At 44.9% G+C, this 22,424-nt stretch overlaps 1 protein-coding gene across 2 annotated transcripts in view; it reads left to right on the top strand.

Annotated features, from left to right (window-relative positions):
* Nucleotides 1-22,424, top strand: part of Plxnc1 (plexin C1) — a 157,584-nt gene that overhangs the window by 84,787 nt on the left and 50,373 nt on the right. For both annotated transcript variants that reach the window (XM_021175323.1, XM_029482386.1), the window contains exons 10-15: nt 9,180-9,319; nt 11,928-12,107; nt 14,319-14,418; nt 17,543-17,746; nt 18,015-18,200; nt 20,350-20,452. In XM_021175323.1, coding sequence (XP_021030982.1) covers nt 9,180-9,319; nt 11,928-12,107; nt 14,319-14,418; nt 17,543-17,746; nt 18,015-18,200; nt 20,350-20,452 — 913 coding nt within the window. The remainder of the gene's footprint in view (nt 1-9,179; nt 9,320-11,927; nt 12,108-14,318; nt 14,419-17,542; nt 17,747-18,014; nt 18,201-20,349; nt 20,453-22,424) is intronic.

Below are 22,424 nucleotides of genomic sequence, written 5' to 3'. Positions count from 1 at the left end.
TGTGTGTGTGTGTGTGTGTGTGTGTGCATAGATCCCAAACCCACAGCCTCATACACACCAGACAAGTACTCTACATTAAGTTATATCCCTGAACTAGTCATGTTCTTTGATACATAGAACTTTTAATTTCAGTGAAGTCCAATTTGCCTATCTTTTTTTCTTTTGTTTCTTGTGCTTTGGGGGGCAGGCTCAGGACATGACTACTAAACCCTAATGTTGTGATGCCTTTCAAACTTCCATTTTCCTCTTTGAGTTTTAACTCATCTGTGCATACCTTACCCACTGGAGTCCATTTTTATAGATAGAGTAAAGTGAGGTTCAGCAGCCTTTCTTCTGCACATGGATTTCCAGTACCATTCCTTGAACACTCTCTCCCTGAGTCAGTGGTTATAGCATCCTCACTGAGAACCCCATGGGCTTGCATGCAAGGCTTTATTCCTGAGGTTCCTTCCTGTTCCAGTGCTCTGAGCACCCGTCTTCACATGAGTACTATACTGTCTATGTTTATACTGTTTTTTTTTTAAGTCTGTTTTTGGAACCAGTGTCTTCCAACTTCTCTCTTGTCTTTGATTGTTTCATAAGAAAACAACACATTAAAAAAAAAAGAAAACAACACATAAAATTTTCACTCTGTTTTCCTCTGATAGTACCACCTTGTAGAATATAGCTGAAGATCTCAAGCCCTGCTAATGATGTCAAAGGTCAAGGTATAGGATGCTCATTACCACAGGCCACCCCAGGCTACCATTTTATAGCTCCATCTACTGTCTCCTGCTCCCACCAGCCCTGGAGCCCCACACCACTAACATGTTCTCCATTTCTATAGTCTTGTCGCTTCTAAAATTTTATGTAAATAGAATCGTCTGGATGTCCCCTTTGGGAGATTAGTTTTTTTATTAAATTTGTTTTTATGGATATATAAAAACAGAGATTATACATATTAATGGGGTACCATGTGATACAGTTAGATGGAAATTCAGCCGAGTTCTTGTATAGCAGTCTGGGCAGTGCTTTGTAAATATCTTAAAGAGAAGGGTGACATAGTCATAGCACCCTGGCTTCCTGAACCTTCTAAACTGTGATACTGTGGTTTAAAAAGTAGCGTCACCAAGAAAGAAAGGTAGGTCTCAAAAGAAGCCAAGGTTTGCCTTCAACACTTTTCTACAGATTGCCCTTCTATGTTTGGAGAAAAGCATGTTGCTGAGACTGAAACATTGACTTTACATATGTGTGACTCAGAGCAGAATCTCAAGTTTGGTTGGTAGGGAATGGTATGCCACCTGGCACAGGAGAGATTTCCTGTGCTCTCTCTGTGAAAGGCCACTGTCTTTCATTATCACATGAACATGAAACTTTCTGGTTTGCACGGTTGGTTCTCATGTCAAGTTTGTGTAGTAGACCCAACAGTTGAGGCAGAGAAGCCACCAAGAGCTTTTCTTGAATTCATCTGCCCACATCACCTCAGCACCAAATGCTTCCTGTGTGCTGGGCACCATCTGAGGTTCTGAGATGCTGAGCTAGAGTCAGTGCTTCCTACAGGAAGCTCTGAAGCATCTGCTATGTGATGTCATGCTGAACTCCATGGATACTGCATGCAATATACAAATGAGTTAATCCCCTTCTCAGGACATCACCCCTAAGACTCTTTTCCATGAGAACACCCATAGCAGTACAAGATTTATATACATATGTATATGTATATGTATATGTATGTATAAGCAGAACCTGAAAGTACAAAAACTCAAAGCCTTGCTATGCACAGAGTCTTAGTTCTTAGTTTTTCTTGTTTATTTAAGCCCAGTACCCAATGATTAAGCACAATCAGTGTGGTTGTTTAAGTCTTTGATGGATGCATTGATGGAAAGGACCTTTCAGCTCACCTTAGAGGGACAAGAAATACCTAGGCTCAACAAGACAGAGGAGTGAATATTCTTCATGAAGCAACTGCCATAAATAAGTGTAGTCATGGCCAGAAAATCCAGGAGACCTCAGTAGTTCAGTTTATCTTGGCAGAAGAGGCAGGGGACAAATGATAGCATAGAAGGGTGAACAAGCTGGAGCCTGTGTGTGCTGGGATGTATATCTTTGGGGATTTTTGTCTTGCTTCTTCAGTGGCAATGCAAAGCTTTTCACTACATCTATTTTAGTATCAATTTGATCATCTGAGAATATGGTGCTCATAAGGGAGGACTCCTGGATCAATCCCAGGACAGTTGGCTTCACATTCTCATGATCCTAAGACTTACTTGATCCAGGATACTGTGGTGGTTTGAATATACTTGGCCCATGGGAAGTGGCACTACCTTGTTAGAGTAGGTGTGGCCTTGTTGGAAGAAGTGTGTCACTGTGTAGGCGGGCTTTGAGGGCTTCTAGTGCTCAAGCCCCAACCAGTGTGGAAGAGACAGTCTCCTCCTGCTTGACTTCAGATCAGGATGTAGAACTCTCAGCCCCCTTCCCAGCACCATATCTGCCTAGATGCTGCCATACTTCCCACCATGATGATAATGAACTGAACCTCTAAAAGTATAAGCCAGCCCCATTTCAGTGTTGACTTTTATAAAAGTTGCCTTGGTCATGGTGTCTCTTCACAGCAATGAAAACCCTAAGACAGATATTCTTATCCAGAAACACCAGCCCCAATTTGTCAGGGGACTGAAGCAAAGAAAAGCATAGGCCCAGTAAAGAAGCCCCAGATCTCATCTGGCCTAGAACAAGGGCAGCCATCTACTGTAAGACAAATCTTGATCTCTGCTTTCCTGAAGCCATAAGTCCTGACACCTGACTGGGTGACCATCTTTCCTTTCATTCCCTAACTGTCTTTCATCTGGTGCCCTTACCCAATGAGGGAAGCTGCAGCTGCCCTCCTGCCCACAGGGAAAGCTGTAATGATATGTGGTGAATTGTAGATGTTGTCTGGTTATGGTTTTTTGCTTTGTTGGTTGGTTGGTTAGTTGGTTTTGTTAGTTTTGGTTTGGGGGGGGGTATTTGTTTTGTTTTTGTTTTATTCAAGACAGTGTCTCATTATGTAGCTCTGGCTGTCACTGTGTAGACTAGGAACTCAATATGTAGAGTAAACTGGCCTCAGACTCAGAGATCCAACTGCTTCTGCCTCCAGAGTGCTGGGACTAAAGAGATGAACCACCATGCTTGGCCTCTTTGGCCATACTTGTAATTCCTCCCAATATGTTTATCACTATAGGGCAGAAATCGACCATGTCAAGCTATGTCACTGCTTCCCTCCATGACTTTTCAATGTGTGTTTTAATTTCTCATATAGACAGTACCAAATGGACCCTTTCAAGAACCTTGCCTTCAGAAGGAAAATTAAATTTAACACAGACTTTTGTTGGTTGGTTTATGAGTAGCTTCTATGGGCCTAGCACTGTTCTGCATTGAGTTCATTCACAGGATGTTTGTTGAGCAGCGATTGTGTGTTGGGCAGGCACAATACAGACCCACATGGAGTTTGCACTGTCAAACTTAGAATGTTTGGGAAGGAGGAAGTGAGATTCTTTGTTATAAAAAGAGTCAAACACTCATAACGGGAATAGAAGCCAAAAAGAATGTCAGCATGGACTAAGTTGACGGGTGGCAGCTAATCTTTATCAGGCCCTTGCTGTATCCTGAACTCAGTGTCTGTTAATCTAAGCTTCACAATGCCACATTTTACAGGCATGGAGTTTTACCTCAAAACCAAAATGTAGATAAGGAAATTAGAGAGAGAGAGAATTTTCAGTTTTAACTACTACCCTACCTTAAAAGACCTAAACTGAATAAGTGTTAAGCCACATGATATCATTGCTAAAACCCTCTCTGGAAGGGAGAAAACTCTTAAAGATAATGCAGGCTTTTCTCAGGATTAGACGATAATAGTCTGTCCCATCTGTGCGTCAGGCAGACGGGAGCTTATTCTCATGGGAGATGGGGAGGGAGAGGGGCATCTCAGGGTGAGGGCTAAGAGAAAGAATGAGCCCCAGGAAAGGCCAAGCATCTTCTTCAAGAAGAAGATGGGCCAGGATGGCCAAAACAAAAGTGAGTCAACAAGAATCCAGTGTTCAAACTGAGTCTTGGGAGAAGGTGTGTTAGAAGCAGGGTTAAGAACTGTGTTCTCTGGTCTCAGCAATCTGATCCTTCAGGCCTGATCTGAGGAGCTACATACAGGATGAATGGTCAAGAGTAAGTTAGGGGATAGCCTTGGCAGCTCCACCATGGGTTGTGTCAGCCTCATCTTGGAGTTAGTCCCCAGGTCACAGAAGCAAGTCTTAATCTCTCAGAAGAGAGCATGGATCTCTGAAAGTTTCCCACCTAAGTCCTGAGGCCCTGATGACCTTTGGCAGTTCCCAGTTCCCTGTTCCATCCCTAGTTCTCTGTTGCTGTACCGGGCCTCCTAGGAAGGGGTATTTCCTCAGTGGACTCAGCATCAAATACATCGTGAGGTGTTCATTGAACTCTCCCATTATTCTTTGATGGGATTGTATTCTGCTCTTTTCTTTCCATATCGCATTCCCTTTTACACTTTCCTGTCTCCACGGCTGGTCACCACACCGCTCACTTTGTACATATGATTAATATATTACATCTGTCCTCTTCTCGGCCATTAATGAAGATGTTAAATCATTCTAAGCCAAATACTCACCCCCGTGGGGCCCCACAGGACACTTTCGTTTAATTAGTTGTATTACCTTTCATCTCTCTCATGTCCTTTGACTTCAGATGTCCTGCTGATTTTGAAGCCATGTGACTTTTCATCCTGTCCTGTTTGAACTAATTTCATGAGTGAAAATCTGAGAGATGTTTTACCAAGTGTTGACTTGGGTCCAGACCTACAGAGAGCTTCACTATGTTCTGATTTTTTTCCCCTAACAGATTAATAGAGTATAGTTTGTTCTTAATAAACGGAGCCTTCTTAATGGACCTCTTTCCAATAGTCTTTTCTCTAAAAATGTCTTGGTAATTTGAGTTATGTTGGTGTCAGATGTCACACAAGGTGAGCCGTAGTTAGGATTTCTATTGCTGCAATACAATACTAAAATGACTAAAAGCAAGCTGAGGAAGAAAGGGCTTATTTGGCCTACACTTACAGGTCACTGTTAGTCATTGAAGGAAGTCAGGACAGTAACTCAAGCAGGGCACTCCACTACCTGGCGGCAAAAGCTGATGCAGAGGCCATGAAGGGGTGCTGCTTACTGGCTTGTTCCTCATGGCTTGCTCAGCCTGCTTTCTTACAGATGCCAGGACCACCAGCCCAGGGATGGCATGACCCACCATGGGCTGGGTGCTCTCCCATTAATCACTAGTTAAGAAAATGCTCTACAGCTGGATCTTATTTAGGCATTTTCTAAATTGAGGTTCCCTCCTGTCAGATAATTCTAGCGTGTGTCAAGTTGACATAAGACCAGCAAGTATAAGTTGCTTGTGCCTTCAGAGTTAATCCTCTCAGATGTTTTCAAGGAGAACTGTTGCAGGTGGTTATATACTTTCCAACATCTTATAACGGCTTAGTTTGTGGAAAAAAAAAGAAAAAGAAAAGAAAAATAAACAGGCATCCTGCAAACTGCCTGATTAAGCACTTTCCAATATGCTATCCTAATACAAACAAATGAGAATCAATCTCTCTCTCTCTCTCTCTCTCTCTCTCTCTCTTTCTCTCTCTCTCTCTCCTCCCCCCTCTCTCTCCTCCCCCCTCTCTCTTTAAACAAAATAGTTAAAATTTACCATCACTTAAAAATAACCCCTGTCTCTAAAGTGGAACTCCCAGGAAGTGGACTGTTCTGAGGGTAATGGGTTAATGGGTAGAAGGGGTTGGGCCAGGATGGTTACAGTCAGTGATGTCTAGATTTGATGTATGGGGACCTTGGATATGGAAAGAAGGAAGACCCTCACTGTAGGGGTGAGGAATCTGGGCTGTATCCAGCCCAATTATGGTTTTTAGCTTGGAGGGTTGGCTACATCATGTCAGGTTGTAAATTAACTTTAAATTAAAGTATCAAATAACATCTAAAGTATGGAGGGCAGAAAACATTATGGGAAAGATTGTTCTCTGGTCCTTTGTATTCATTTTATTTTTTAAAAAGTTAACAAATATTAAAGAAAAAAACATTTTAATGAATCCTCATATCCATGACGTACAGCTATGTAGCTGCCCTATCTTAAATTGTATATTTTCACAGTGGGGTCATCCCACTGATTGCTCTTTAGCCTCCTAACTCTGAGATTAAGAAAAAATTCTCCTGGCAAATAAAAGAGCTGATGCGACCCTCTTTGGAAGCAAACTGCAGACACCTACTTCCATAAGAAGCCAGGCCTAGACTCGGTCCTCCATGGGCAATGTAAACTCCTCTAAACAATAAGATTGTCAAATGAAATCCTTTTGAGGTTGCAAGGCTCAAGGGGAAATAGGAAGTTAAAAGAATATCAGCCTCCGATGGTGTTTCTAGAGCCCTTAAAAGAGCAAAATGCACCTACCTTTGAAACAACAACTTTTTTCTTTACTAGTTACAAGGCTCTCTTATCTTGTACTATGAACAAGAAGTCACATGTTCAAAAGCATGCTATCGTGTTTTACTATGGCAGATAACCACAGTATAAGTACAAGAAGCACAGAGAAAAAGACTTGGCTTCAGAGGACAAATAATGGACAGTTTACAATAGCAGAGAGTTATGACCAGGGAGTATCGCTCAGCAGGCAGCACACAGGGATAAGCATAAACACAAACATATACATACATACAAACATACAAGCGTGAGTGCACAAAGTTTAAAAGTAACTTAAACACACACATATCTTGCTTCCCTAATAAGACAGTGTGCTCTCTTGTAGAGCAGGGGATGCAGATTTTCTCTACAACAGTGGTTCTAAATCTTCCTAGTGCCATGGCCCTTTAATATGTTCCTCATGTGGTGGTGACACTCAAACATAAAATTATTTCCATTGCTACCACATAACTGTAATTTGCTGCTGTGATGAATTGTAATGTAAATAGCTGTGTTTTCTGAGGGTCTTAAGCGACCTCTGTGAAAGGGTCCTTTGTCCTCCAATGGGGTTGTGGCCCACAGGTTCAGGACTTCCATACTGCAAAGAACCTGGCAGTGTGTTTTAAGGCTGTGCCAGCCACACAGTCTCTGTTGTACTTAGCTAGAGATAATACACATACTTCTGGATAATGACATGTGACATGTACTGTTATATGTTTGAAATTCTATTCTCCTTTTGACATTTTTTTTCATAGGATATCCAAAAACAGTGGACAGGATTTGACCCTGGGTTTTCTGAAGTTTCCTAGCCCTTGATCTGCCCCCACCACATACCATGCCTACCTTTACCTAGCAGCTGCTGGTCTAGTGACCAGTAAGTTCTTGATCACTTGGCTGTCACCTACAAAGCTAAACAGCAAGTCTTCTTATAACACACACTTGACATTTGCAAGGGATTTATCTTGAAGTCGTTGCTAATCCCCCATCCCAAGTACCACTCTAGGAGATAATTCCAACACCACCCCCCATAAAATGCAGTCAAGTATAACAGAATAATTAAAGTGACCCTTTCAGGCTCGTAGTGGTTCAATAAATAAATACAGGGCTAACGTCCTTTTTAAGGTGATTAAAATAAAATCCACCACGGGAATCAATTCCCTGATGCATTACATCATCACCACGATGACATTAATGATGGATTTATCAGAATCTGCAAAATCAATCCACGGTGATAGTAAGTGGTGGCTGCTCTGCCACATAGCCCTTGGGTTTGCCAGGAGAGCAGGGTGAGAGGATGCTCCTGCCAGGCAGATGGTCAGCGTGGCAGCAGACCACATTCTGTCACCTGGACCAGCAGGAGATGGGCAGGCGCGAGACATCACAGAAGCTGGACCAGTGACTCAGTGTCCTCCTGATAGACGTCATCCAACAAGCAGCTGATCTCAACATTTGTGCTTTGGCCCAGTGTGGCATGATGAGGCTTCTCTGGACTCTTAGGCCACTTCAAATGGGAGGAGTGTAACTGTGGAGTCTCTGTATGCTAAGACCTGCCATGCTTTTTGTCAGCCAGAGTCTTGGAATGGAGAGGACCTACAAAAGAACCTCCATGATCAGAATGGAAGATGGTAGCACTTGGGGGAGAGGTGCACGAGGCACCTGGGTTGTTTTTGTCTTGCAAGGGGGGAAACAAGAGCCCGAAGGGATGGCTCAGTGGTTAAGAATAATTCTCGCTCTTGCAGAGGATCCAGTCCAAGTTCAAGTCTTTGTACTAATGTCAGATGTGTTACAACATCCTGTCATTTTAATTCCAGACAGCACCCTCCTCTGGCCCCTGAAGCAGCTACTCACACATGTATCTAAATTAAAATAAACCTTTAGACAAGAAGGGAGATGATTCCTGCCTCCTCTAGGATTTGTAGGGGAAACTGATTAGATCTTGCAAATAGAGGAGAAGCCCGGAGACATGGCCTGAGAGCTAGGGAAGTTAGGTAGCATGTGACTCCACAGGACTCAGTTTTGATTATATCCCAGAGAAAAGCGAGAGACTGGGTCACAGAGGTTACACGGATGTTCACAGTGCCTAACTTTTTCATACAGGAGTGGCTCAACATTCTTAAGATACCCTGTCCTCTGCATTGAAACAAACAAAAAAAAAATATGGACTCCTTCCTAGAGAATTAAATCCCTCTGTATTGACATTTGTATCGACGGAACAATGAGTCCGTGCTAGCCTCCGCTGGGGAGACCGCTTCCCTTCCCTTCCCCAGGCTTGAGCATCATGGGCCTCAGGAGAGGGAAAGGCAGGGGGCTCTTTCTCAACTCAAGTGACAGCTCACGCCTCAGATAGAATATCCGGGCTCTTCAACTGCGTTTTCAACTGTCTTGTGAGACAAAGACTAATTGGTTTGACCCCATGCTGTCACATGTTGAGAGACACGAATCTTCAGCCCTCTTCCTTGAATTCATTGATTTCATTAAATGCTGTCTGCTTGTGTTTGCAAAATGTAATTTCCTAGTGAGTTCTTCGAACTGCAACACATCAACAGATTTCTCGAAAGTGTATGTGTGCGCGCGCGCTCGCGTACACGTGTGCACACGAGAGAGAGAGAGAGAGAGAGAGAGAGAGAGAGAGAGAGAGAGAGAGAGAGAGAAACAGTGCCATTTTGTAGCTTTGATCTGCTGTTTTACTCTCTTATTTCCAATAGGTCTTCTACATTAAGGCCATTGAGCCACAGAAAATATCAACCTTAGGGAAAAGCAATGTGATTGTTACTGGAGCAAACTTCACCCAGGCGTCAAATATCACCATGATCCTGCGAGGAACCAGTACCTGCGAGAAGGATGTGTAAGTTGAAGCACAAACAACCAATCTTTGGTAAAGTTAGAAACCTACGCTAAAGCAGTGTTAGTAGGCCTTGGTGCTTTCTGTAGTCAAATGACATTTAAGTATTTTATACGTCAAAATTATAATAAGTAAATTATAATAAGTAAAATCGTTAGTGATTCATTTTGACATTCAGGTGGGAGACTCTGGCCTGTGTTACTTCCCCTCCCTCCCCCATCCATCCTCAGTCTAAACCCGTTTCAGGATGTTGCCAGTGGGAGCCTTGATTGGTTTTTAAAGCAGAGTCAAGTGTATGTAGACAGGAACTAACTTAGAATTATAGACATGAACTTTGGACACGGATGGATGAAGTGCGTGCTACCTGAAGTTGAAAAGGAAAAATGGAAGTAGAAATGTTGTTCACTGTAGCTTTCTTCTCTCGACTGGCTTGGTTTTCATTTCAAATAATTAAATTACAAGGGCATATAATAGTAGTTAAAAAAAACCCACCCCCAAACAAATATCAGATGAAGGTACCCCTTAAAGATAATGATACCTGTGGTTCTTTTTATCCTAGCAGTGAAAACATATCCAGTGTTTTTTCATTAATATTCTTAGGTGAATGATTACACCTTCCCAGGGGGGATAATACTAGCATTATGTAATAATAACACCGTGACAGATAACTTTAGTTTTCTGCTTGTTGACTTTTATAAGTTTGGGTTAATTTGGAGTTTAAAAGAAAATGTTTCAGTCTATATGAACCATAATACTGAGCTGATTCTCCTCATGGAAATGCATGTAAGCCAGTCTGCTGAAGCGTGATGCTTTGGTTTTTTAACTACCAAAACAGACTTGTAGAGTGCTGTAATCTGCCATGCCTATTTAGTGAACTTTCTGTTTTAATTCACTGGCTGCACATCGCTGCACCCCACCTCCACTTACTGCAGTAAATCTGGGATACCCATGGTCTCGATGGGGGAAAGATACCCATCAGTGGCTTTCCTCTATACCAGAGCGAATCGACACACATTAAAGTCTGTATCTATGCAACCTGGGTTGCTTATGTGCGCCATTTATCCTGGCTAAATACCTTATAGCAAAGATCTTTCATTTTGTGTGGCGAAACCTGTGACGTTAGACACCTGTGCGCTCAATGAAGGGCAATCAGCTTCGCTGCAAAAGAAGTCGTTTTGGGAGCATTACCCTGTTTCTGGCTCTTTATGCTCTCATTTCCATTCTGAATGTGTCTTGAGAAGCCACAGTTATTAAATTAAATGACTAAGAGCTCTTTCTGCATGTAGCATTCTACTAACCACATCTGCATGGTGAACCCAGGTTCACAAGCAGGCGACGTAATATCGCAGTTAATCTTGTACCCGAATCCATGGTGAAATCCCAAACCCTGTTCATGGAAACTTTGTAAGTGAATGGCTATTTTTTTTTTAAGAGAAAAAGACAAGCCTAGTAGCGGAATGATCTATATCCCCACCCCTCACCTTCCAAAGTGTATGAGCACATTTGTGTTTTAATGATTCGAGAATGAACTTCCTAGAGGTTCTCTTTAGAAGCCTTAAAAATATACATCTGGGGCAGGGCACATGCAAACAGACTCCAGTACCTTTCAAGTGCACTTTCTTGTAAGGTGTAGTAACAGCACTAGGATTAACAACAACACACAGAAGTAAAACCAGACCCTCTGTAGCCTCATTAAGCTGAGCAGGTGGCAAATACAACTTGATCTAAATGTGTGCTTTAGAGACTCATAGACATTAGAGTCGCTGATAGTTTCAGAGGGAATGTCACAGACGGCTTTGATTTGATTGATGAGGGCCATCAGGAGTGCATAGGACAGTCCCAGCCAATCCCTGGTCTGGAAGTTCCTGAGGGGTCACCAGCCTTGTGTCCTTTGATTCTAAGACTTCAGGGTTCCTGAAGCAGGTTCCCCTCTCTTTGAAGGGGAGAATTCCCAGGTCTGTTTGGGGGGGGTCATACTTTCCCATGCTTGACTAAAACAACTACTACTACTACTACTTCTTCTTCTTCAAAAAAAAAAAAAAGCTTTTAATTATGGAAATGACAGCTCATATATAAGAAAGATGCATATAAATAAGGCTCTTTAGAAACTTAAAAGTTTTGGACATTCTCCCAATTTTATTTCATCTTTTTCTATTGCTTCTCCCCCCTTCGTGCCTCCCCTCCCCCATGGAGGCAGCAGGGACAGAAGTCATACACTATGGCTGGAGTGTCTTCAAATCAAATCCTGGTGCCACATTGCTTCATGGATCCGTCAATGTGTCTCTGACAGAGTAGTGCCAATGTTAACCTTAATCCCTTCATTTAGTGTGATGCCCCTGCTTGCCCTGGTCCATTAGGACTTCTGAGGGCAAGGGTAGCTGCTTCTTCATTTTCCCCTTCTAAGGGGGAATGCAGATCAGAGATAGACATACACAGAAGAAAGAGGAACCCAGCCTTAGAGAGCCAGACCCAACAGGCAGCCCTTGACTAGTCCGCCTCTCGCAACTGTTCTTGACCATCTTTGAGTGAAATTCATGGGTCATCACCTTGAGCAATCAACTGTGCTAAGTGTCTGTGTCATGTAAGAGTTCCTTTCCTGACCCCTTTCTAGGATCCGGGTTAGCCATGTGCTAAATGACACGCATATGAAATTCTCACTTCCATCAAGCCGCAAAGAAATGAAAGACGTTTGCATCCAGTTTGACGGTGGGACCTGCTCGTCTGCAGGGGCTCTGTCCTACATTGCTCTGCCACATTGTTCCCTGATAGTTCCTGCCACCACCTGGATCAGGTACTGTCTGGATCCACAGAGGGCTTCTCTTCTTCCGGTGAAGGGTGATGTACATAAGATCATGGCGATGGTAGCTGCACCTAAATTTTCCTCTTGGTGTTCCTCCTAGGAATTATTTCTAGAAAACTGCTCCTGTCTGACCACAAGGACTGTGAGCATAGCCTGTTTTTATCTCACCATGGCTACTAGGAAACTCACAGCTCGAACATTTTGTTCAACCACAATGACTGTTCTTAGTCCAGGTTGCTGTGGCCTTCTGTGTCACCTGCCTTCCCCACTCATGATGTAAGACTCCCCACTCACAGGTTTCACTTGCTAACTTTTAGACTCAGCTGCTTTGAATGCTTTGGGGGAAATACTGGCGCCTGCATGGAGCCTCTACATTTCAAAGGTCCTGTTTGAGGGTTAAAAAATTCCAAAATAAACTCTTTGAGATGAATACAATATATTAATGGGGAAAAATGTCTCTCTCTAGTCAAATTTAAATTCACAGTTAGGTTCTGGTGTATAACCCCAAAGAGATTTTCTTCATCTCACATGAAGTTAACTTTTCATGTACCTTTTGAGATAAAACCACAGACAAAGCAATGAGGGGAAATAAATTGGAAGGAAAAAGAGACAAAACATCTCCTATATTCTTACTTGAGATGACCTTGGGAAGCAGCTGTGTTTGCTCTTGGTTTGCTAAACTGTGATAATAGAAGTCAGAGCGGACAGCTTAGACAGCTCAAATGGGAGTTCCTCCAGGTTGTATGTCTCTGAGGTGGAAGGAAGTTTAGCCCCTTGCGAGGCAGCGTCTCTGCAGAGTTTTCAGGCAGCTGTCTCTCCCCTGTCCCTCCATCTAAGACTGTGCCCTAAGCTTTTTCAGAATACCATCAGTCACTCCAGTGAATGCCCTGAATTTCCATTACCTCTTTAATGACCTTAATCTCAGGTATAGTTTAGTGGTAAAATACTGCCTAGCATTTGCCTATTCCCCACCTCCACCCCCAATCTCTCTATCTTCAGCCTTCTTCTGAGTAACTGGGGGTCAGGGCTTCCCCATGCAAACTTTGCAGCCCATTGGAGTGGCATAGGGAAGACTGAGATTTCAAAAGCAAGGCTCTTACATGCAACCCTCCGCTCTGAGATTAAGTATGCCCTATGTATAAGTAGTAGAGCGGATGTGGCACTCACCACATAGTCATGGTATAGCTGCTGACCTGGTTAAACCTCACAAAAACCCTGAGAACCCAACGATGGGTTGTCCCTTTGGCAGGGGTGAACCAAGGCATGGCTACAGTTCAAATGCTATACGTAGCTCCCTGAGAGCTGGGCCCAGGATGCAGTGGTTTCTACCACAATACTCTGCTTCCTCCTCATCAAATGGCTGCCTGAGTCTCAGTGCTCCCCATCCTTGAACTTTGAGCAAGAAGGAGGAGGTGCCACCATCTGGAATCAGGAGAAGATGTTTGGGTTGGTTTTCTCGAAATTGAGGCAGATTGTCAGGTGGCCATACAGTGTCTGGGGTGGACCTGCCACCCCAGAACAAGTGTCTGGTGACCCATGAGAATAACCAGAGCTGTAGGCAGCTGTTTATTTCACACTGGGTGACCACTTCGATGTTATCCGGTGACACCTTGAGACTAGGTGAAATCACTGTCTGATTTTGGTGAGATTTGTGTACCTTCCCCGTACACTGAAATCCCATATCTTAAACAAGAATACAAACTTCTAAGGTCACTCGCCATTTTAGCTTGTCCACCTATCGTGTGTTCCCTGTCTCCCTCTAAATAAATAAACTATAAATAAAATATAATTGGTGGGTTGGAAGGTTTGGTCGTGGAAATTGTGAGAGCGGGTCATCTTCTCATAGATTAAACTGTAATCAAATGAGATTTTTGTCCCATGAAATGCTTCCAAGGTACAGCAGATGATCTGGTTATGTGTGGCGAAAGAGCACAAGAAAGCTCCGATTCTATTAAAGAATCTGGCACTTTCCCAGAACTGAAACAGGGGCTGACCTGTATTTTTTATATGTATGTCTTAGAAGCCATGAGCCTGCAGCCAGTACCATTTAAAGACTTCTAAAATTATCAACGTCTTTTAAATTGAAATTGGTTCGTTGTCTCCCAAATATGACTGAGCTTAACATTAATTGTGAATCAGTTAATAGTTTGGTTTGAAATCGTGAACGCCGGTGGCTCACCCTTGCCCTTCAATCCTTTGTAGCGGTGGGCAAAACATAACCATCATGGGCAGAAATTTTGACGTCATCGACAACCTCATCATTTCACATGAGCCGAAGGGAAACGCAAACGTGAACATAAATGTAAGTTATATAAACCATGGGGGGGTATGTTTCATTTCTATGACTTCGGCATTATAAACTTTTGCTTTCTTATGATCTATACTGTCTCTGCTGTAACAGAAAGATCTCATTCTTGGAGTTATTTGGGGTTGCCACACAGAGGAACCAGAAAAGAATTTCATGTGATAAGACCTGCCATGTTCTCCTCGAGTGACGCATGTGGCACGTTGCTTTAATCAGATAACACTTCTGAATAGGTGTGAAAGTCGTTGTGGATGGTTGGGGTGCTATGTACAGAGCCTGTGACAAGTATGTGATCCAACAGCACCAAAGGAGGTCGGGGACCTGCTGAAGTAACATTCCTTTTCTTGTCATTGTCTCTTGGTCCTGTGGCCACTGTCTTCCGTCCCTCCCACACCATGCTTCCCCATCCCCAAACTGGGAATTGTCTGGCCCGTGTAAGGGTTTAGTTCTCTGAGAAGAGCCTTGACGTTCTCATAGGAACCTTCAGGGTGAAGCCATGGGTGTCTGTGAGGAGGGGCTAGGTACACTGTTGCTTATAGGTGCTTCTTGAATGTTCTTCTGTTTCCTTCCTCCTTTTCTCTAGTGTAAAGGGAACAGCCATTCTGGGCCTCAACCTGACCACTTCCTGCCAAAGCCAGCAGTGCTGAGGGTGGCTAAACACTTTGTCCTACTTGCAACCAGTAGATGTTCATGCCTGGAAACAGGAGGCATAGCACTCCATCTTTCTTACGGCCTTGTCCAAGACACATGTCCATCCACTTCTGGCACACTTCCTGGCCAGTTCCCAGCCTCACACTGAGTCTGATTCTGGCCATTTTCCCGTGATGGAAGCCTGTTCAGTTGTGTAGTGGCCCTTGACCTGAGGGATAGCCTGAGCCAGGAGACCTGGAAACACGGTCTCTTTCCCAGAATATGTCCCTTTTATTGAGCACCTACTATATGCAAAAACATTTTTTTTTTCTGGCTGCAAGAACAAAGAGTAAATGAGCTCTGCCCCCACAACACCCACCCCCACCTTCATGAAAGGAGATGGCAGATCTGCACTGGCATTGGACACTGGCAGCACCGTTGGTGACAAGTGCCGGGTCTTCCCGCTCCTTCCATCTCTCATGAGTTCAAGAAGCCATGATGTGTTTCCCAGGGAAAGCATGAGTGGGTAGGGCTGAGACTAAGCCAATGGAGTACAGTGGAAAGGGCTAGACCAGCAAGCGGGCAAGGAAGCAGGGAGGTGATTGCAGAGCACAGAAGGGGGTATTCACCTATTCTAGACCTATTCTAGACCTATTCTAGACTAAAACACCATTCACGTTTGCTTTGTTGGAACCTTAGAGGCTGGGTTGGGATGGGTGATAGAGATGGCTGAAAACCATACAGGGCCATGCAAGGGGGAATCATCCCCCAATACGGCTCTTCATTCCAAGACATCACCCCTGGCTCTGTAGGCAATGGGGGCAGGGAGGTCTTGGGGGTCTTTGGCAAGGAGTGGCATGAGGGTCATTTTATCCGCGGTGCCTAGGGTAGTTTGGAGAGGATAGTTAATGAGGATGCTCACACAGATGTCCAGGCATGGCTGGGACAGGTCTAAGTGTGACTGAGACACCACCAGATAGATGCCTATGGAGCTCTCTGCTGGAATGCCATCTGCAGAGTAGGTCTAGAGGACTGGTGATAGTGAGGCTAGTCATTTCAGCATCCCTGTGGGGATGTGGGGGTGGCCATGTAGAAGAGAAAGCACCAGGGATGAAGAAAGCATGTTTAGAATCTGCTCGCAGCTTTTCTTCAGGGGTGAGGGTGGGAGAGTCAAAGAAAACGGAATTGACCAGAGACAGTCACCGAGAAGCTGTCTTTAAAATAAGGGTTGGTCCCCACACAAACAGGCTCAGTCTTTGGGGTAAGGAGCAAGGGTGACCCTGTTGCTGGTCTTTCGTTTAGGACGTTGGTGTTAAGGAAGTAGGGATTGTGGTCCAGTGGCTTTTCATCCTATCGCAGAAGTGCTAAGGCAGGAAAGAGGGTTGGAATTTCAGAATGTATTCAGGATAAAGAGTGGTGTTCCTACTCTAATGTGGCCACCTAGGTCCTCTGTCCACCCATCCTTAGCTCCAAGGTTACAGAAAACAAAGAGAGGGAATGCTTCTCCCAACTTGCTTGAGTATTAATCCCTTCTCCCTCCCAGTCTCTCTCCCATCCTCTTTATCTTACAACGTTAAGGACCGAACCCAGGACCATGAGCATACTAGGGAAGCCCTCTGCCACTGAGCCACAGCCCCGGCATGCCCTCCCTTGAGTATCTGCCAACCTGTCCTTACATTGTCTGCAAGGTTTCCCTGCCTGTCTCGCTGCTCCCTTGAACATGGCCATGTAGTTGTGGGTTTTCTTTGTAAATAAACCTGTTCACAAATTGGGTCAGGCTTTCTGCCTCCATCCCGTTTGCACACCCCTCATGTCTTAGGGGACCTGTTGCTGTTCTTAAGCTTTTCATTTTCTGCTCTTTACTGTTGTGCCTGAAAAGCTGCTTCCTCTTGCTGTGGTTAGGGACTTCTCACAGGGAACCTCTGCCGTAGCTTCCCCAACTTAGGGACTCTCTTGCTAGCCTTCTGCAGAGGCTCTTTTGACACACAATGACTCAACCAAGTGCGGGCAAGTTAGAAGCCGGCCTCGGCTCTCAACTCCCTTCCTAAAGTTTCCGGGACTCAGCCATGCAGGATTGAAAGGCACCTGAGAGCTTTGAGCCAAGCCTTCCTCTTTCCCAGCCTGCTTCTCTTTGCAGAGCCTCCCTGTGCCCCCCATGTCATCACCCAAGAGCTTCTCTGAATGCCAGTTATGTCAGTGATGCTCTGCGTAGAGGATGCTCGCTTGTGCAGAATACTTCCTGTGTGCCCATCAGACCCTAGGTACTTTTACAGATGTAATCTCATTCACAGTAGCCAACATTTAATTGAATGATTTTTTTTTTTAATCTCTGCTCATTTCATTTAGGGTTAATTCAATCCTATGAGATTCATAGTGTTGCTGGCCTGGTTTTACAGAGGGGAAGAACAGGCGTTCCTCGGAAGTTGCCTGGGTCACTTAGCATTTAGAGCTGGGGTCCTCCCGTACCTGATAGGCTCTTTCCTGTCTCCAGGTCTCTGAATACTGTGCAGCAACTTCCTGCAGGTTTCTAGCTCCTAATTTAAAGAGCTCCAAAGTGCGTACAAACGTGGCGGTGAAGCTGAGGGTCCAAGACACCTACTTGGACTGTGGAACCCTGCAATACCTCGAGGACCCCAGATTTACAGGGTACCGAGTGGAGTCAGAGATTGATACAGAATTAGAAGTAAAAATTCAAGTATGTATGTATGCATCTTCCTTCCTCCCTCCCTCCCCTCTCTCCCTCCCCTCCTTCTCTCCCTCCTCCTTCGCCCTTCCTCCTTTCCTTTCCTTTCCTTTCCTTTCCTTTCCTTTCCTTTCCTTTCCTTTCCTTTCCTTTCCTTTCCTTCCTTCCTTCCTTCCTCCCTTCCTCCCTTCTCTGTGGGCTGTTCTTATCCCTGGTCTGGAGAGATATGTGAGTTTCCATGCATGCCCTTAGTTCTTCCTCTTTGTCTTGTTTATTGCAGAAAGAAAATGACAATTTCAACATTTCCAAGGATGACATTGATATTACTCTCTTCCATGGGGAAAATAAACAATTTAATTGCAGTTTCGAAAATATTACTAGAAACCAGGACCTCACAACCATCCTTTGCAAGATCAAGAGTATCAAGAATGCAAACACCATTGCCAGCGCCTCTAAAAAAGTCCGCGTAAGTCACCCGCGCACCCCGCCTGCTGGCTTTATCTGAGTCTCTGTAATTGCCTTACTAACCCCCAGGTTGGAGTGGAATCTCTCACAGATCTTTAGATTCCTCTCTTTAAATAGAAGAAGATCGACAAAGCTGATACTGCAAGCCCAAGCATAATTCCAACCAGAATAGCAGGCAGAGCCATGCCTGTGCTTGTTGGAACGGCAAAGCACCGAACACACCATTGTCTATAATCCTAATGAGCCTTGATAGCTTTTGTTCTAGCTGTGCATTTATACCATAGCATCTGCAAGCCGCATCTCCAGATCCACTGATGACGATGACCGAGCTCGCTCTCTCTCTCTCTCTCTCTCTCTCTCTCTCTCTCTCTCTCTCTGAATGCAGAGGTGACATGTCTAAGCAGGAACCCAAAACACCAGCCTCTTAGGCATAAGCAGGGCGGGTGGCACAAGCCTCTGCCGGCAGCCCAATAATCTAGGGTTTGAGAGTGGCGTCCGCCAGCCTGGCTGTCCTTTCCTGCAGCGGTCACCGTTTCCTAGATGTGCCCAAGGATCCTCTGAGAAGAGAAACATACAGGGTAGTGTTTACTCTGTCCAGCGTAAGCGGCTCTGTAAAGTCTATTAAAAAAATATAATAATACTCTGCGAGTCAGGGGACGCGGCTCAGTGGTAAAGTGCTTGCCTGTGGTACCCAAGGCTCCAGGCTTAATCTCCAGCATTATAAGAAAAAGAAGAGCAACCATTTCCTTTGTAGTAAAAAATAATTGGCTAAAAGACAAGAGAGAACATTTGTACTGGGAGGCAGGAGTGAGGGTGTGCTTGAGTCCCAGCTGTGGCCCTAGGTAAGACATCTGGCTTCCCCCACCCTGACCCTTTCGTTGTTTATCATGTTGGCAAGAGAGGTAGCAAGTAGCCATCACGAAATGAGCAACACCAGGAACCTGCTTGCAGTGCTCGCTGGGTGTGGCACATCCAGGCATCCTTCCATTTGCGGCAAAGTTCTCAAAGCACCTGCACTGGGATTCAAACCCGGCAAAGCAGAAAGCAGGCAGAAACAGCTGCCTTGCTGGAGAGTCCCAGTGAGAGCATGCAGTGAGGAATAATCTTTAGGGAAGACTATACGAAGTGGGAGGAGAAAGTAAACTACCTAGGGATGTCTTTGCACCTGATGGTGGAAAAGTTTGCCTGGAGAGGCGACATTAGAATGTGGGCCTCCGGGAGGAGGAGGAGGAGGAAGAGAAGGAGCCACGGACAGACAGAGGGAAGCATAGGCTCCGAGTGTCCTGAGGCAGAAACCTGCTGGCTAGGTCTGGTCTGAATGAGGTGGGTCAGCATGGTTGGAGTGAGGGGCCCTTCCCAGGAGGTTAGAGAGTTGATGGGGAGGGCCAGAGATTATTAGGGCCTTTAAGGCATTGCTAGAGGCTTGTGCTTTTGATTCTAGGCAGCTGCTAGAGAGAGAATGAGAACAGAGATGGTGTGAGCTGACCTATAGGAGAGAGACTGTTGGCCTTTACCTACCCATAGGCCCTTTCAACATCCATGTCAGAGATGACAGAATGAGGCCGGGTACAGACTAACTTAAGATCCTGCAAGGAGAGAAAAGCTGGACCGCCAAGACCTGCCATCACCCCAACCATTTCGCTTGGTGCTTCCATGGGGCAGCTCGGGTTCCAGGGAGCCACAGGTGCCTTAGCACTTGTGTGTGTGAAGATGAAGCATTTTTTTTTCCTTTTCAAGTTTAATTGCCAAGTTTTTCTTAGCCCCTGACCCTTCAACCTCCCCCCTCTCCCCAAAAGGCAGAAAACAGAAAAGACCTTCAGGGATCATGTGGTGGTCAGCTTTGCCAAACTAATTTTCACCTGAGAAAGTGACATTCAAAACCTTCCTGACTGGAAGCACCAGTGTAGGAGAAAGAGAAGTGTAATTGCGCCTGTAGAGGAAGGCTAGGAGCCGTCTGCCCCTGTGTTAGCCCACCGCTGCACTAGTAAGGTTCAGGACAAAGAGGGCCAGTATTTAAAACCTACAGGTCTAGTCCGGCACACCTACAAATCCCACCTGCCTTCCGTGTCTACATCTTGGGGAAGCTGACAGCGCGCATGCACATGGTGCCTGGTGCCACTGGGTCTAACGGTACCAATCTGTCCCATCAGGTCAAGCTGGGAAACCTGGAACTCTACGTGGAACAGGAATCCGTTCCTTCCACGTGGTATTTTCTAATCGCGCTTCCAATCTTGCTGGCCATTGTCATCGTTGGTAAGTGGCCCGTTCCATTTTGCCCAAGACGTTATTCCCCAAGGCTTCTCTGTGGGCAGGCAGACCTTCAGCTTTTGGGAACTCTCTGTTTCCATTAAATATGAATGGCTGAAAGGCCAACCCAGAATGTTGAGAAGTGAATAACAGGTGGTCTGTGGCTTCTCTAATGAGTTTTTCTGGTGCTTCACTAACAAAGAGCGAGATTGCAAGATGGTCCCTTGATGTTTGAGAAGTATTGCACTGATACCCCACGTCTTTGGGATTGTTTTAGAAACAAGTCCATTAAAGGCTCCCAGAATGTGGTCATCCCATCTCATCCTTGGCTCCTCCCCACCCCCTGCCCTGCTTTCCCTGGGAAAGTCAGGCTTTGCACGTGTGTCTGTGTTATCTGTTCCAACATGCCCTGCTTCCTATGGACATGGAAGTACCATACTGACTACCAGTGGGCAAATCTGACCTATTTCTTGGGTCCTACGGCACCGTTTTGGTTTTGTTTTGTTTTAACTGAAAAAGTTGACATCTAAAAATTAGGTAACTCACCCTTTAAATTTGTGTTGAGGGGGGCCAGAGAGATGACTCACCAGTGAAGATATGCTCTTCCAGAGGTCCTGAGTTCAGATCCCAGCAGCCAGATGGTTCCCCACAACCATCTGCAGTGGAATTTGATTCTCCCCTACCCTGCACATGAAGAGAGAGTGCTCGTATATGTTAAGTAAATACATCCATTTTCTGTGTGGACAGTGTGAAAGGTCTAAACTCTGAGGTCCCAGTTTTAGCTTGCATTCGTTGTTGGAGCTTGGCAATGGCTATTCCTTGAAGACAGGGTGTTCGCCCTCTGGGTTTTCACCATAGTCTCTCCATCCCCTAAGGTCTCCACCCACCTCTATAGCTGGTGCCTGCAGCTATTTTGTTTATGACCTTTTCATTCTGTTTCTTCTCCTTCTTTATCAACAGCACACCATGTTTGTTGATTAACTACAACATGGCGCCTTTCTGACACCGTAGGGCATGGAGGCAAGGGTCGGCATTGCTGTGCTGTGTGTCTTCACACCCCCTTCTTACTCTCTTGTTTCCAAATCTGTTTTCCTTGTTTCTTCGTTTGTTTTCTTACTGAACATTGGATGAGATGTTGGTGACTGGGTCCGTCTCTGCTTTGAGAGTTGACTTAAGGACTAGTGCTTTCTTTGGGCAGTTGGCACTCCTGGGACGGGAGATATACATTTGTAAAGAACTGGCTCCATGAAATGAATTTTCCTATGTTGCTTCATCAGTGATTATTTGGGGTATTTTTTTATGCTTTCCCCAAGTTGTCTACCTCTGTCGTGTATCTACATTTTAAAATTTGACTTGGCATTTTCATAAAGTCCTGGCTGATATGGGCTTCGAGAAGATTGCTTGTATAAATGCTGAGCTCTGATTTGAGCATCAACTGCTGTCAGATGTGTTCAGATCTCTCAGCCTCGCCACATAGTCATGTCCACTTTGTGACTCCCGAGAAACCTCTGGTCTCTTGTTGACTTTGTAAGAAGTCATTTTGTCCTTTAAGGTGATTTGTTTGAATCTGTGGAACCTCTCAAAACCATCCCATTGTGACTCATTCTAGGGAGGCATGTGTCACGGCAGCTCTGGTAAATGTGACCTAGTCCTTCAGTCATGTCCTTAGTGTAAATGCTAGATGCACCTAGCCTGAGCCTGCCAACAACAGAGCCAGGAAACCAACCCTGCTGTGTGGGTGCTGCAGCTCCCTTTACATTCTGAGTCAGGGTAGCTTCCTGGGGAGCCACTGCCCCAAATGAAAAAAGGGGTTCTCTGGTTGGGTGAGTTTGAGAATCAGCTCTCTTGGAAATGCTCAGTCCCGGTTATTGTAAGTACGGCTGAGATGGTGAAGAAGTCTAGGGACGACTTCTGTGTAATTGTATTGAACAGTGTTTGTTTTCTCTCTGTGTCTCTGTCTCTGTCTCTCTCTCTCTCT

Source organism: Mus caroli, chromosome 10 (genome assembly GCF_900094665.2).
Source record: "Mus caroli chromosome 10, CAROLI_EIJ_v1.1, whole genome shotgun sequence".
Lineage (NCBI taxonomy): Eukaryota > Metazoa > Chordata > Mammalia > Rodentia > Muridae > Mus > Mus caroli.
Note: the sequence above shows the minus strand (reverse complement) of the source record. Positions and strands in the feature narration are given on the sequence as shown.